General features: G+C 38.2%; 1 protein-coding gene across 10 annotated transcripts in view; it reads right to left on the minus strand.

The window, feature by feature from the left end:
* Positions 1-942: 942 nt before the first annotated feature.
* Positions 943-16,654, minus strand: part of TTC3 (tetratricopeptide repeat domain 3) — a 60,840-nt gene continuing 45,128 nt past the window's right edge. For 7 of the 10 annotated variants that reach the window (XM_042866741.1, XM_042866740.1, XM_042866735.1 and 4 more), the window contains 14 exons: positions 15,091-15,982; positions 13,721-13,786; positions 12,968-13,117; positions 12,068-12,207; positions 10,433-10,501; positions 9,518-9,614; positions 8,508-8,608; positions 7,494-7,587; positions 6,859-6,957; positions 4,017-4,417; positions 3,450-3,567; positions 3,071-3,304; positions 2,776-2,865; positions 943-2,173 (listed from right to left, as the gene is read on the minus strand). In XM_042866741.1, coding sequence (XP_042722675.1) covers positions 2,063-2,173; positions 2,776-2,865; positions 3,071-3,304; positions 3,450-3,567; positions 4,017-4,417; positions 6,859-6,957; positions 7,494-7,587; positions 8,508-8,608; positions 9,518-9,614; positions 10,433-10,501; positions 12,068-12,207; positions 12,968-13,117; positions 13,721-13,786; positions 15,091-15,982 — 2,662 coding nt within the window. In that variant the 3' untranslated portion in view covers positions 943-2,062. The other 3 variants (XM_042866738.1, XM_042866736.1, XM_042866737.1) reach the window with 3 other exon arrangements.

The raw sequence follows: 16,654 nt of genomic DNA on the forward strand, positions 1-16,654 counted from the left end.
CCTTTCCCCATGAACTAGAAATGCACACTTTTTTTTTTTTTTAAGATCAGGAACCAGTAAATACAGCATGACTTCTGGAACACAACAGCCCCTGTTCCTAGTCTAGATGCCTTTAGACTGTTTCTAGTCTACAGGAGTGCCACCTGCTGCTCAAACCTAAAGCAGCAGCATCACTTCACACATTCCAAAGTTAAATGAAAAGAAGCACTGGCATTCATCCTGCCCCTGGCTATTGTATCCGCAGCAGAACTCCTTCAACTGCAGTCTAATAGGTTGCCCCTCTGCCTGTACCATGTTGTTCTGGGGTACTGATGGTTGGAATGGTTTGAGAATGGAGGAGAGACATCTGACAAAATCCTGCTTTGAAGTGCTTCTGTTGCTCTATGATTTTCTTGCTCTCTGAAAGGCAGCTCTGACTGGAAGCCAAGGATTAATGTGAGACTCTGCAATAAACTGCTGACAACTGAGAGCTGGATTAGAAACTGGACTCTTCTAGCAGATGGATACTTCTACTGTTATTGTGGAGCATGTACCCAACCTTTCCACATACAAAGAAAAAAATCAACAGCATCCAAACACGACAGGAATAGCTGAGAGCTTATGTGTGCTGTGAGGGACAAGATTAGCTGGCAGCGAGCAAGAACATAACATATGTAAATATCAGTTCAATGTTAAGACCCCACATTAACAGCCAGTGCTGTCAAGCTGTGTTCTGGTTAAGAACACCATCACCTGTGGCATGTGTGGGGGCTGCTCTGCCTGTACTCTCCTCACCCACTGAGAAAAAACAAGCTGACAAGGATGCAAGCAGTGTAACGCAGAGCAGAACAGTACCTCATCCTTCAGGCAGCACGGCACCTCAGCTCTTTGGCAGATAGTACCTTATGCATCAAGAATTCACAATCAACAAACATATTACACAAGAAGAACCACCACAGAGGCTACAGAAGTAATTTTATTTTTGACCCAAGTTTCACTAAACATACTGACTTATCAAAGGATGCTTTGAAACTTCAACTGTATACTTTGACCTGGGGAAACAAATGATCCATTAAGCCATAACCTAAATAGCTGAACACGGCTTGTGCCCAAACAATGGTCAGACTCACCACATTTTGAGGGTGTTTACACCATGCGGCATACCTGGATCTCTGGCTGTCTGAAACAAATTTTACAAGGCAGAAGGCACTCATGGCACACTCAGACTTCTCAAGCAGTAGGACAGCCACTCCTTCAGCTGGTTGTACCATGTACCTCACACTGCTGATAAACTGGCATTTGTGCACAGAACACAACTGCGTTATATTGCTTCACCAAGAATAAAAATCCTTCAGTGCCAATTCAAACAAATCAGCTCATCAAGGAGAGAAATTTAAGGTATTTTTACATTACAGAATTGAATCACAGTATTCTAAAATCGATGTATGAACAGAAGAATACTTAGAGAATATTTAGTGCTTCAAAGTATAGCTAAGAGTTATCATTTAAACAATTTGAATTATCAGTTCCAGATTTACATGGAGAAAAGACTTGCAATTACACGAATGATATTCATAATGATCTAAAGAAACTCAATTGGAATCCTGCAATTGTTTATACAGGGAAGGTGATGGCTTGGTTATTCCAAATTCTGCCAGTCTATTGTTCGGCCCACTTTTATTTATTTTCGGTGTAGTATCAGCTCTAAAGAAAACCCCTTTTTAGAGGTACTGTGCACATACAGAAGCAGCTTTTGAGAAAAACAGATTAAGGACTGAAACTCCCCTAAGCAAGAACCCCACCAGCGTGGTCCTGGCCTCAGAACTACATGAGGTACACGCGCTGAAGGCAGCAACCAGGAGAAGCACTGATTTAAGGAGTACGCTGTCTTCATCCGGTAAGTGCCACAGCAATACCTGTGTCTTACAGCTCAGTGTTAAATACTGCATTAGAACAAATTCTGCTATCATTTCCACTAAAACCAGGGTTCCACCTCTTCTTAGGCATCATGTCTCCATGCCATGTTGGGATGGTTATTTATCTGCAGCCACTCCACATCTTACTGAGTGTCACAAAACAAGGTTTAGGCATGTTTGTTGCGTGCAGGGAGCTCAGGAAAGTCTTCAGGTAACAGAACGTGGATGCGACAGATAGGGCAGGTACTCGAATGTTCCTTAAGCCATTTTCTAATGCACTGCAAGAACAGGAAGATTACGCTGAGGAGACAGTCTCAGTACCCCCTTGTACAACTTGTTATGAAATTTGCAGTTAGAAAACTATTCTCCAGTTCTGATGTTCTGCTCACCAACCTATTCTGCAAGTGACAAAAGAGCAACAAATATGGAAATGGGAAAAGGTCATGGACAGAAGTATTGTGTTATTCCAGTATAATTTTTTGCCTCCTTAATACATGAAGTTACACCTGCAGCTCCTATCAGGTGGCAAAAGCAGCTTTATAGCAGTGGCCCCTTCTCTAAGGATGCTGCAAACAGAAATCCGTAATTTGATTACCAAGACTGGATTATTCTGAATTCAAAGTAAGCTTAAATTCAGTCTGATGAATTACCATTTTAGTTAATATCTAAAACTGGAAACTTTTCAAAACATTAATACTGCATATAGCAAGTCTTGGTGCAAAAAGTACGGAAAGGAAAACAATGTCCTGCCATTCATAATTTCAGATGCTGAAGGATAAAGGGGAGGGAGAAACTTTTAAAAAGTAAAAAAACTGTATAACTGAACAGTTAGTCAACATTCGCATCTAAGCAATACTAAGGTAAGAAAAAAAATGCTTACTTCTCTGTGAAAATGATGCCCACATTCCAGTTCACATGAGTCTCTGCTTAACTCATCATGGCATATGATGCATGGATCATCGCTGGAAGGCTATACATTTAAAAAAAATAATCATTTGAACAGAAAGCGATTAGTAAGTTAGCAACAATTTATCATCAAACTCTCTACTTAAGTTTTTGTCCACAAAATGAAGAAGTCTGACTATTTTTTGTCTAGTAATACTTTGATTATTTCACATCTCATAAAAAAAGACCATGGTAATAACTTGAATTTCACAATGCAGTAGAGAACTTACTATATAGTCTAGTTTTTTCCATTTAGCTTTTGGTGTTGCTCCAGCATTCCCCCACGGCTGGAGATTTGGCTGAGATGGCAGCATGTTTTTACTTGAGGTGCTTTTGTGTGCAGGCCTTGCTTGGGGTGCGCTGGAAACATTTCCTTCTGCAGCTGCTACTTGACTCTGAGTTCCTGTCTGTCCTGCAGAAGCAGATGATGTTGACTTCAGAGGTCTCCCTACAGAAGTTGATGCCTAGACAGGTATTGGATAAGAGTTTTGAGCATGTTCACGGTTCAGAGCTTGACAGCAAGGAAAAATTTGTATTCTCTTTTAGACTGTGCTGCATTATTTCCACTGTCAGAGATACACAGTAGAAATAGCAGCAACTACAACAGACCTCATTTTGCTGGTCCAGAATGAGATCTGTCACTCTGCTTAGAATTTCAGTGGAGCTCAAACTTAATGTATTTCCACTTCTTCCTTGTACATCTTTTATGAACCTCGCAAACTCTGAACTGAAAGAAAAATAACATGATTACTGATGGGTAACACTACAGCTACTATAGGCATATTACAACACTGTAGTTTCCATGTTTGACTCATAGCAGAAGAGCCTGTAAAAAATCCTAACCTCTCAACAGAACTGCAGCAAGCACCTATTTCTAACACCCCTCAGTAACTAGGATCTAGCTACTGTATTCATCAAAATAACACTACTTCTATTTGCTGGCAGCTCTCATTGAGAACATTAAGTCAACACTGTAGGTCAATCATGATAAGGAGTATCTCAGAAAACAAGGGAAAAAACTTTTTTTTTTTGTGTGTGTGTGTGTGTGTGTGAAAATGAAGTATTCAGTAAGAAATCAATTCCTTTTATTCTGTCTATCTCTGTTCTACTATCTTTACAAATGATAGATTAGAATTTCAATTACCAAATAGAGCATTACACGCATTAAAAAAATACCTGCTGTAGCCCGGAAATATAGTTTGTAGATGAGCAATAATATTTTCAGATGTGTTGTTTGAAGAGGGCTTCATCTGTGTAGCTGAATCATCTTGGTGGGTTTGGTTTGGCTGTATGTTCTGAGTATTGATTCCTGAAAACTTTGACATAGAAGTTAGCGAAACTTTATCAGCATATGATCCCGTCCAAGCTTTGGTGTTTGTTTTCACTGATCCATCACTTGCAGAGCAAACCTTAGAATTTGCATTTGCAGGCTTCACTCCAGCCTGGGTATTAAGTGAAGCAGTTGTTGGACCTTGATCTTCAGAGCTTGAAACTGCAGGAAGTAAATTAGGGTGTGCAGATGCAGAAGAGTATGGGACAAGGGCTGGATCACCGACAGCAGGTTTGCTTTGCTTTCTCTACAAAATAAACAGATTCCATAAGAAAAAATAATTGAAATAAACTGAGCAGAGCTCTTGAGCATTTGCAGCATGAACTGCACTACGTTTTGGTGACGATGAGGAACTGAAGATCATATCTGAACTTTTCTGCCTAGGTGAAAATACCATATGAAAGTGCCCTTTATTTTGTACTGCACATAGACAACTGGCTTGAAGCAGGATTAAAAAGAGCAGCATTTATGCATTCAGTGCTACTTTACATATTCTGTATTTACTAAGGAGTGAATGCTGCTGGACAGCTGCGGTTTTTCAAGGATAGTTTGATGTTCGTGAGAGAAACCACTGCTTTAACACAAGTGCCATCAATTTGAAAACACATTTACTGCTTTCACTTGGCAATATAAACAATATATAACCAAGTGCAATATTTATTCACTTATTTACATTAAAAACAAACACATCAGCTAAAGGCACCATGTTGACAATCTTGGAGTTCACATGATCCAGGAAGACTTCTCTTTGAACAACTGTGTTCCATAAATGGAGAGAACTAGTGAGAACTTTTGGTGATACATGGACGGTTGGACTGGATGATCTTGTAGGTCTTTTTCACCCTTGGTGATTCTATGACTACTACTGTTGCTTCAGAACTTGGCTGCCATCTAACAAGCACAAGACCAGGTTGGATGGGGCCACAGGCAGCCTGATCTAGTGTCTGATTTAGTGGTAGGTGACCCTGCTTGTGGCAGGAGGTTGAAACTAGATGATCTTTGAGGTTCCTTCCAACCCCAGCCATTCTGTGATTCCTTAAAATGAGAAGAAACAAATGGGAGTACATTTTGGAACAAAGCAACAGTCTACAAAAAGGCTGATTAAATATTTGCTTGAGAATGTGCTATTTTTTTTTTCGATCTGCATATTACCGACCTCTAGCTTTGCCAACAGAGATGCATAGAGATAACCTGACACCTAAATCACAAGTTCAGCAGGCTAACTTGGACATCCATAAATTTTCACATTCTTTAGTGCATGGCTTTAGATTTAGTTTTGTTGATTCTTATAGATTTGTTTATCAAGCTATGTTTCTTATACCTCTTTATTAAAAAATGAATTACTAATGAATTAATTTATTAAAAAAAGAATTACAGATGGAATTAAGCAGTCAAGGATAGCGACCATTTTATCAAGCCTTTTTCATTTGGATTCAGTTTTGCCTCAAAAGGTCTCCCTGACAGTGAAAGAACCACAGATACATTTTCTAAGAAGTTATTCCTCCATCACTACAGTAAAAGCAGGTGCCAAATGCATAACAAGTGGAACAGAAATCACTCTACTTCCAAACTTCTAAAATGATGGTACCTTAAAGAGGATAACTAAGAACATTTACAAATTCTTAAGAGATCTGTGCCAATAAGGAGAAGAGACCTAAATCTTAGTGGGGAATAAAAGGTAGGCCAGAAAACATAAGAGTATGAGTCCAGAAAAACTGTAGTGACAACCATAGTATACTACAGTTTTGGAACAAAGCCTTGGGTCTAAATTACAGCAAAAACAAAGGAAAGAAAAAAACATGACTTTATGCAGAGAATACATATTTTACAGAAAGTTTCTTTTGTGGCATCTGTGATGCGTTTGAGGATTTCATTTTTGCATGTGCCAGGAATGCATTTCACTTAGCACTTAAATCACAGAATCACAGAACTGTAGGGGTTGGAAGGGACCTCCAGAGATCATCGAGTCCAACCCCCCTGCCAAAGCAGGTTCCCTACAGCAGGTCGCACAGGCAGGCATCCAGGCAGGTCTTGAACATCTCCAGAGAAGGAGACTCCACCACCTCCCTGGGCAGCCTGTTCCAGTGCTCCGTCACCTCACTGTAAAGAAGTTCTTGTGCGCATTTGTGTGGAACTTCCTATGCTGCAGTTAATCCCCATTCCCCATTCTAAAGGATGACTGAACCCTTTTTGCTTTTCTCCAAACTATCCCAAGGTACAGTAACTCATGCATGCTATTTGCCTTCATGCCTGGGCATCAGCTCTGTGCCCAGGTTTCAATTTTGCTTCAGTGAATGGCAGCAGTCAGGCTGCTGGCATCATCTCTGCAGCTAGCTTGACTACTTCGGCATGGTCATGCATCTCCCCAAGCCATGCTGATAAGGAATTAAATGAGTACTGACTTACACTGACTTTGTCCTGGCACCAGAAACTATCACACATTGTTTGGAAGTAACTGACATGATTTGAGCAAAGTATTTGTGGAAGTGCTGACCTGTAAGGAAGTGCTTTTAATAGCATTTATCTGGGATGTAGCCACTGCAGATTAATTTCCATGAATGGCTATACTGCTTTGAATTCAAAGCTATCTATTCAAGTTCTCTATGTTCATGTTCTGTAATGGACAGCCACGCTGACGTTAACTTACAGAATCTCTGAACATACTGCTATCACACATAAGATACATACTAAGACACTGGGAAGAGATGAAAGATCCACAGTTTCTATTTTGGTGAGGCAGTTTCGAACACCATTTTTCACCTTCTCAATTTTTTCTTCATACCCAACCTGAGGAAAAAAAACAAATTCCTCTCCAAATCAGCATTAAATAAAGCTCTTCCAGTAGTTCATACAGTAAAAGGCAGCAGGCCTTTCATGTGGCTACAATAAGGCTGCCATCTCCTACAGCAACATTAATCTCTATGGAAGCACATTAATGTCTGAAAACATTTGTGAATCATCTAGCTTTTAAAACTTAACCTAGATGTTCCATACAACTTCCCTTTAAAAGACAATTTTATCATTTTTTAAAAAGTTGCATGGACTTTAAAGTTCAAAAAATACAATAGAGCTGACAGACTGATCAACCTGGGATTCAGTAATCTTGAATTCTGCCTTTCCGAAACAGAAGATATTCCTTGCAACTTAAGCACATTTTATCATCAGGCCTTATAATCAAAACTTTCTTTCATCATTAAAAGAAACGCAGATTGGCTTGTGGAGAAGCCATTGATATTTTAACAAAGGAATGCAAAATTAAGTTATATATTCTGCTTTAATTTCCAAAATTCAACTTATCCCTAGTTAAGAGAACTTACACTCACCTTTACTTTCTCCATTTGTTTCTTTATATTTGAAATAAATACTTCCCAATAATTAATCTGTGACTTTAAGTCAGGAAGTGATGAAGCTGAGCTGCTGAAATAATGAAAATTTTCAGTTAAACTCCAACGTTCCCATTAATTTGTCTACTTTGCAGACAAGAAGGCTGAGAGGCAACTGCGTTCCTCTCAGCAGCTTCCTGAGGACAGGATGCAGAGAGGGAAGTGCTAGGCTCTTCTCTTTGGTCACTGATGACAGGGAATACGGAATGGCACAAAGCTGCACCATGGGAGGTTCAGAGCGGGCAGTAGGAAAAATTTCTCTACGTGAGGGTGGTTGAACACAGGCACGGGGCATCAGTCACCTCTCTAGGAAGCCTGTCCCAGTCAGTAATCAAGAGGCATTTGGACAATGCCTTCAATAACAAGTTTTAACTCTTGATTAACTCTGACAGCTCTTTGGTCCCCTCCAACCGAACTCAATTATTTTTATGACCATACTCTCACAACTTTAGTCACAGTTAAAGACTTATACCTATTTTAAGCTAACGTCACTTAAATTAATTGCACCAATATCTTATCCAATCTTAGAAGTAGACTTCTCAAATGTAAAATAATATTTTGGGGCAACCTAGACAGGGAGATGGAACAAGTAGTTTTTAAAATATTAATTCCTTCATTCTTGCCAAATGCCCAACTGTTTTGTTTCACCACTTTATTTACACTGCAGCCCTCTTCCCGTGCTACTGGATAGCAGTAACTGGAACATTCCCAGTAGCCTCATCTTCTAAGAGAGAATTAGAAGAGAAGTTTGCTGCTCACATGTTGGTAATTTAAGCCCAAAATAGAAAATCAGCTTCAGGAAAGTTGCATTTAATGACTGCAGATATTTCAGGATAGCATCGCTTTGTGAGCAAAACTGACTTGTCTAGTTAAAACGATCATGATTAAACATCCAGTAATTGCTTTTCTTTAACAAGAAGTAGTACTGAAATTGCTAGTGTAAACTCTCCATACCTGCTTAATGACTTCAACATCTTGAGATTTGCTTCTGCTTTGGAAACTATACCATTCAGTTTGTATAATTCACTTTCTTTCCAGTTTTTGAGTACTGATACCTGTAACAAAATAACAGCTTTTAAAGAAGCACAACAAAAGCATTGCAGACACAATAAATAAAGCCTGGATCCTCTTAAACAACAGTTTGATGATACAGTGTACAACATACACTCACAACAGAACATCAGATTAGAATCAAGGGCATTGGCAGGCCTCTGAGAGGTGAAGTAGGTTATATTCACTTCAACGGACTGCAGAATGCATGCAGAGATGTTCCATCTGCAGCTTAAAAATGCATGTGTTTGTGTACATATATACATTTTAAGTGTTTCAGGCAGCCTTTTAAATGCTGTACTGTGGAAGACCAACGTGGATCAACAATCTAATCTTTGTATAAGATCTCACTGCAGGTACAACAGCCTTCAAACCTTTTCTCTGAAGAAAGAATTGTATGCCATACGGTGTATTAGAAGTCTTTCCCATCTTCAATGCTATTTTGGCAAAAGTACTGATGTTTCTCAGTAAACTCCTCCTTTCAGTGAAATAACCAAACTGCATTCAGACTGTCAGAGTACGAAGTAGCCACAGATTCCCTAAGTGTGACTTATCTTTGCAAAGGAAATCCTATCTTCCTATAATACTCACTAATGAAATGTTTTCACAAGAGGGCTAAGTATGAAACTGAAATATTACTAAATGTTAAGGCAATACCAGAAGCCCCAAATTCTGTACAGTTATAATACTGGCCAATAATAACATACTGATGATCTGCAAAATTCTGCAGGATAACATAATGAACAGCAGTTGTCAATATCTGATTAAAACTTTTAATGTATTCTTATAAAATGTCTTAGGTGCTATTTAAAGGGAAATTCTTAAATAAGACTTCACCAGTCATCTTCCCCATCCATCAGTGCAAATGATCCAGACTGTAAAAGAAGTGTTTCAGGTTTTGTTTTTGTTTGTACCTCTGCTTTAACAGCTCTTTTCTCATGCTCCTTGAAGTCATCTTGACTCTTCTTAATAAGTTCTTCCAGTTTTACTTTCTTATTAGCAAATTTATTACTGCAAAACAAAAAAGGTCAAAAAAAAATGAAGTAACACAGCAGTATCTAAAATTGATGACATTGTAGAGGTTTTCTGTGGCTATTACTTCTCCCTTCCTCAGAACCATTAATCTGCACTTATGTTGTACATGTTGTACCTGGCACATCGTCACATTCTTGCAGCTATACTGCTGGCTCGATAGACATAACTTTGGGATTTCTCAACTAAATTTCACTGTGCAACGTAATCAGGAGCTTGACTACTACAGTCATGTAAGTTTTATTGTTCTGAATCTGTTCACACATATTAAAAATGTATCTATAAATTACACCTCGAATTCCAGCTATATGCAACTTTTATGAAGTGCTCAGGTAACTACGTGTATTTAGAACTACAAATTTCGATATGTAGTATGTATGTAGTGCACCCAAATTCTAAAGGGTTCTAAAATACAGGATCATATTATCATGGAAAATATATGACACAATTTTGGAAAGACAACTTTTAATTATTGTAAAGCCACCATTCCTGGAGGTGTTCAAGAAACGTGGAGATATGATGAGAAATAGAGTCAGTGGGCATGGTAGGGATGGGCTGACGGATGGACAAGGTGACCTCAGAGGTCTTTTCTGACCTTAATAATTCTATGATTCTAAATATCTAAAAGAAAATAATATTTACTCATGGTAAATAGAAGTAAACTAGCTGAGAATAAGAGATATAAGCTGAAGCGCTTATTTTTTTTCTCATCTTTCGCCCAGAGTGAAACAGACAACTCCAATAATGGAAAGTCAACAGAAACACATAAATATTGCTGAGAGGTACAAGAGTTTTACCTGGTCTCAAGATATGTATTCAAACATGTGTTATACTGCTTCTCCTTCTCATCAATGGTCTTTGAATACCTAGAGTAATCAAACATTCATTAAGCTTGTTCTGAAAAACGTTTGCTAGCAAATACATGACCCTCTACAACCAGAGTGACAAATACGCAGCAGTGACAATCTGTACATCTTATATATCAACACTTTAAGAGCACCTAATGTACTCCTAATTAAGAAGCAAGTAACCAATGTAAGTACCAGCTGATAATTATTCAAGAAAGATTTGGCCCAAGCTCTTCATATTAAAGATAATAGTATTCTATGACAGAAGTCTTCAAGTCTGTAAAACTGACAGAGAATATTAAAAACACAGACAGGATTGATAAACTTGCTAATTAAGTCAGCTTCATCAGTTATCTGGCAACTGCTGTAAATGCTTACCTGAATTAGCAAAAAAAAAAAAAAAAAAAAACACCAAAAAAAACCCACCAAAACTAAAGCAGACATTCATATTTCACACACACTGTTACTGTGAAAAAGCTTCTAGCTGGCTATACAGCCAATAATAAAGTTACTTAAACACTTCTGCAGTGCTTAAAATGTTTTGGGAAAAGCTACATCAAATCCTACAGAATAACGGCTGTTTAGCACTGGAATAGGATCCCCAGGGAGGTGGTTGAGTCACCATCTCTGGATGTGTTTAAAAACCATTTGGATGTGGTGCTCGGGGACATGATGTAGTGGAGGGTTGTTAGAGTTAGGGTAGTACGGTTGGGTTGTAGTTGGACCTAACGATCTTTACGGTCAGTTCCAACCTAAGCAAATTTATGATTCTATGTGATCTCTGAGATGTCTGGACTGTGGCTGAACGAAGCTGGTTCACATTCCTTCAGAGCCAGGAGAACTACTTGCCAGGACAATACCTGGGTTTGCTGCACACAGGACTGTGGTAAGATATTACTTATCTAAGTTCCATGGGAGGCTCTGCAGACTTCTGTTACAGGGTGAAGAACAGGTAAAAAACAGAAGAGATACATGCAGCTATGTGGTTCCTGCAGTTTTACTTCAAACTGAGAAAGAAACGATAAGCCTAGAAAGGAAGGAAATGTGCATCCCAAAATAACCTTCAGATACGCCAAGTGGCAGAACAGATAAAGAGAGTCAAAGAAAGACGCAGATCAGAGTTCAGTCGGGTTGACTGAGGAGGAGGATCGAGACATGAAAACTGAAATGAATTGAAAATTTAAGACCAATCATACAGCAAAAGCAGAGCACAGCGAGGAAACAACGTTAAGTCATGAAGGAGAAAAGCAACAAAGCAGTGCAGATCTAAAGGAGGCTGGAAAACTGGAAGATTCTAAGTAGTGAAGAAGTAGTATTTATTAGGTTATTTAGTATTTACTAGGTTAAGTAACTATATTTATATCCAACTGACAGCACCTCTAATCCAAAAGTTGCGTTTAAATTACTTTCAGAACTATATTATTAGAGCAAGAAGTTTGGAGTTTTCATTCTGCATACATCAAAGAATCAGTGGATATGAAATTTATCACAGTCTATTAGAAACAGCCATACGTACTGCTGCTTTTGGGAAAAAAAAAATCAAGCAAAAGGACAATAATGTAATTCTGTGTTCAAAACTGGTACCTATCATTGGTATCCACATGCTTTTTGGCTGTGTTCCTCATTGCTTTTAAGTTCTCTTGACTTTCCTTTTTCTCCTGTTGCCATTTTTTTACTTTTATTTCTAAAGCTTGATGAAGCCACTCCACTTCTTTCTTAAATATCTAAAAGCAGAAAATAAGAAAACATTTCTGCAAATGGTATTCCATTAAAATGCAAATTAGAGCAGATTGCCAACACATGATCAAAAGAAATGCCACTGAAATTTACACTGACACCTTCACTTAATTTACTTTTAGGTCACGTATTTAGCACAAGATTGTCTCCCTCTACTCTACCCTTATGAGGTCCCATGTGGAGTACTGCATCCAGGCCTGACGCTAGCTCAAGAAAGAGCTGGAGTGGGTTAAGAGCAGGACACGAAGATGATCAGAGGGCTGGAGTATCTCTCTTATGGAGAAAGGTTGAAGGCAGCTGTCTTGTGCAGCCTGGAGAAGAGAAGGCTCCAGGGAAATCTTACAACCTTTCAATACACAAACAAGCTGATGATGTCTGGAAACTACTCTTACTCCCAGACATTTTCAAAGAAACAAGTCTGTTAGACTTCCCAACAAATAAAACACTGACCACTGGAAGTCCTTCTCCTCAAGAAGAGGGAAAGTGTCAATAACACAGAGCTTTTTTTATTCTTTAGAGTAAGAACCAGTACCTATCCACTAGATGGATGCAACCAGTTTTCTATGTTCACTTAAGTGTGTTCTTAAGACAATACACAAAGATTTTCAGATCTGCTGAGTAAGACTTCAAAGCCATGAGGACCATCATTCAAGTTTCAAAAAACAGTGTTGACCCATTAGAACCAATACTGTCAGCCACTGCAGTTTATCTTTGCTAACCCCACTGTAGCACAAGTCAAAATGTTACCCCTCTCTCTTGAACAGTCTTCTTTATCAGCTCTTCTAAAACACTGATTTCTTCTGAGCTCCGGTTTTGTAATTGTTCGTATTTTTCCTGTGCTTCTTTAAGTTGTTCTTTTAATACTTGATGCTCTTTTTCCATACGTAGAATATCTCCCTGAAAATAAATTAGTTACAGAAAGTAATTCAGAATCTACTACGCACAGAGCAGCAAACACTCATGACAGTCAGTTAGCTGATATTCAAAACTGTGAGGATTTTTTGGTGTGCTTTTGTTGTTGTTTTGTTTGGGAGTTTTGTGGTGGTTTTGCTTTTGTTTCTTTGGGACAGAGAAATCTGTGTAACAGAAATGAACATCCGTGTCTGAAAAGACTGGAATATGAAGAGCCTGTAGATCATATTTTTTAATTCTGACAGACACGTAAGGTTGCCATTATCATCAGCCTGAGATGTCTCAGTCTAAATCTTCCAATTTAAATCAAACTTCAAGACTTTTTTGAGAGGAAATTTCCCTAGAATATAGTCCAACATCTGATGGCTACAGTACAAAGCTCCAAAGCCTCCTTTTTGTGGGCCTAGGTGAAGTTTGTAAGGACATTACAGATTGCAGCCCAACACAAGCAAAAGAAAATAACCCTGAATCAAAAATAACTTCTAGAACATTGCATTTCCAGAGAACCTTTATCTTCATGCTACTATTGGACACTCCTTTAAACTTCTTCATGAGAAATATGTAGAAATAAATATACAGGTAACTTACTTGTTGCTTCTCAAATGGATGAAAAGGCAAAGTATTAGTTTCCCTATCAGTTACTTCATTATTCACCTAGAACACAAGGAATCATTAACTGATTAGAAACATCTCCTGTTTACACATGCAACTATTATGCCAGCTCTGTTCTGGAGCTTTTATATCTAACCAACAATTCTACGCATCTGACTACATTATGAAATAGGTTTACCTACAATGCAGCAGGAAACTGCGTACATTCCCAAAATGGACTTGAAGCTACAATGAAAACACTTTTTTTCCCTAATGTTTCCCCAGTTTCAATTGACCGAAGCATTATACTGGGGACAATTCTTACAGTCTTCAAACACAGCTGTGCTCCATCTAGGAGCACATTCACTCTATTTGCATTCTTAAGACTGGCAAATCCAGTGTCTGACTGCTCAGGGAGCAGTTGTGTTTTGTTGCTCATGATCTACGACACAAATGCATCTCCTCAAAAGCAACTAAACTCAACGACCTTTGGAATTTGTGCTTGTCTTCTTCTAGCGTTGCTCATTAAGGACTTACTGAAAGAACTGAAGTTTAAAATTTAATCATGCAATATACTGACGATTCAGTTTATGTTACAATATTAATATGCTATTAAAATCATAGCCAAATAATGGCAAATGCTTTGCCACACTGCACTTCCACAAACATATCTCTTGCATTCTGATCTTTCAAACTCTGCTAACCAGAATTCACTGAATTGAAAACTGTTGCTGTCTTCTGCTGACAGTTTGTTAAACGTGCTCAAAAACTAAGAAGAACTTCCAATTTAAAAGCCTTGTTAGCCAAGTAACTGAATTCATTTGCCAAGTCAGCAACTGCTCGGGAAAGATTTCAAGTAAGTAAGTGCAAACAAAACAAGTCTGGGAAAAGAAACAAATAAGGGTAACAATGAAACACATTAACACTTTCATAATTTAGAAAGCAAAAACAAAAAGATGACTGTCTCACAGTTATAAGAAGTTCTTTCCTTAGTAATGAGAAACAAATTAAGATGAGGAACTTCTCTACAATCACTCTTGTAGCATGTTGGATAAGCTACCATAGGAACGGATATAAGAAACTGCCGTACCTGTAACACTGGAAACCTGTCACAAAGTGCACACAAAGTGCATTCTGTAACAAAAAATAAGTACTAGAGAACACTAAATACTATTATACAATACTCCTTGTATTTGGGTAGCTTGAAGTATTATTGAAACACACAACTGACCCTTCAGGAAGTCATAAAGAAATCATCCCAAAAGGAGCTGCACCTTCCACAGCTGCAGAAACATAATGCAAGATTTCAACACCATCTTTTGTTACTTACACTCCTTTTAAAGGAGTGTTCCATTTTAATCTCTTACCTGAACAGCTACCATCCTTGTATGTGGATTGTTTTTCATTACAGGTATACCTCTGCTTTCTTTTTCCTTCTTAATCACCTGTATATCACATTCAGCTTCATTTGTACTATTTGCAACAGCAAAACTGTCTTCATAAAATGTGCTATCGGAGTTTTCCACCAGGCACGGAGGGTCTCTGAACGTTTCTATTTCAGCTGGTATAAAGCTGCTGCTGACATATTTTCTGTCTGAAGTTGCTAATTCATCATTATCCTGATGAGTAACACCATCAGCATAAATATACCCAGGTTGCTTGGCAACATTTGACAGGAGAGGCACTGGAGAAGTCACCGGCGATGTTCTTTCACACTGATAACCCCAGGAAGTCTGTGGCAAAAATCTGCTTTGATTCTGAAAATCTCGATAAAATAAAACTTTTGAAAAATAAGGCATATTTTCAACAGGATCAATATCCTGACTAAGCACTGATTGCCACGAAGTAGGCAAAGAATAGGGCAAATATTGTGGAGTCTCACAGCTTTCTAATGGTATGTCAGTAGATGTTGATATATGAGGTTGCTCAGGATAAAACAGTGGTTTGAATTCCTTAGCAGCTGGATTTAACTGTATCTTGTTCTGGAAAGAATTTTCTTGCGCATCACAGACAATATAATTTCCTTCTTCATTATTTTCAGTCTCATCTCTGTTTTTATTTTCTTTAATAATATCATGCCTTAGGCTAATAAAATTATCCACCATAACGAAACGATGGGATTTCAGAAGAAAAGATTTCAAACCACCCTCATCTTCAACAATCTTTCGAGCTTCTTCAGGGAAATGTTCATATTCCCCAACTAGCAACTTATTATTTAATTCCATCGGGCCATGCTCTTCCAATATCTGAGAGAAATAGCTTTGAAAAAAAAAGTTGTAATTGTTCGTTAACAATTTCTCATACAATTCTCAAGCCCTATTTCACATAGAAAGCAATAAGCCTTCAGCACTACTGAAGAATGACCGTTTGGAAGATGGTGTTCCATCTAAGCATAAAAATTGTCTGTAACACTGGTGCTTCTTCACGTCTTACTCAGACACCTGCAGCCACCTGAGAGCATAGGACATATCTCTATGTACCATCAGGACTAAATTGTGGCCTTTATCCAATTATGTTATTTAATAGGATGTTGCACCTAATACTGCTGCCTCCAAAAACCCTGTTATTTAGGTGAGACGTTATTGCATGAAATCTACATACCAGTTAAATGAGAACTGAAAGGAACAAAGAAAGAAAGTGACAGTCTAAGGAAAATATGTTTGTTGCCATTTGATGACAGACACATAAAATCTGCTGTTAGTAAATTGCATCATGATATACTTTCTATGTTGTTATATGCCATAATTTTCTCATTTAGAAATGACTATGAGTATCAATGAAACGAACAGTTGAATTCCACCTTCAGGTGTCAGAAGTGTTGTCCTGCTCACTGGTTCAAAACTAAACTGCAGCCTGTCATTTGACAGACTTCCTTTATTCTTTACAAGCAGATTCACAAGTTGAAGTTCAAGGCCTCCATTTTTCTGCACT

Source organism: Lagopus leucura, unplaced genomic scaffold (assembly GCF_019238085.1).
Source record: "Lagopus leucura isolate 7727_CA_CO unplaced genomic scaffold, USGS_WTPT01 Super-Scaffold_100001, whole genome shotgun sequence".
NCBI lineage: Eukaryota > Metazoa > Chordata > Aves > Galliformes > Phasianidae > Lagopus > Lagopus leucura.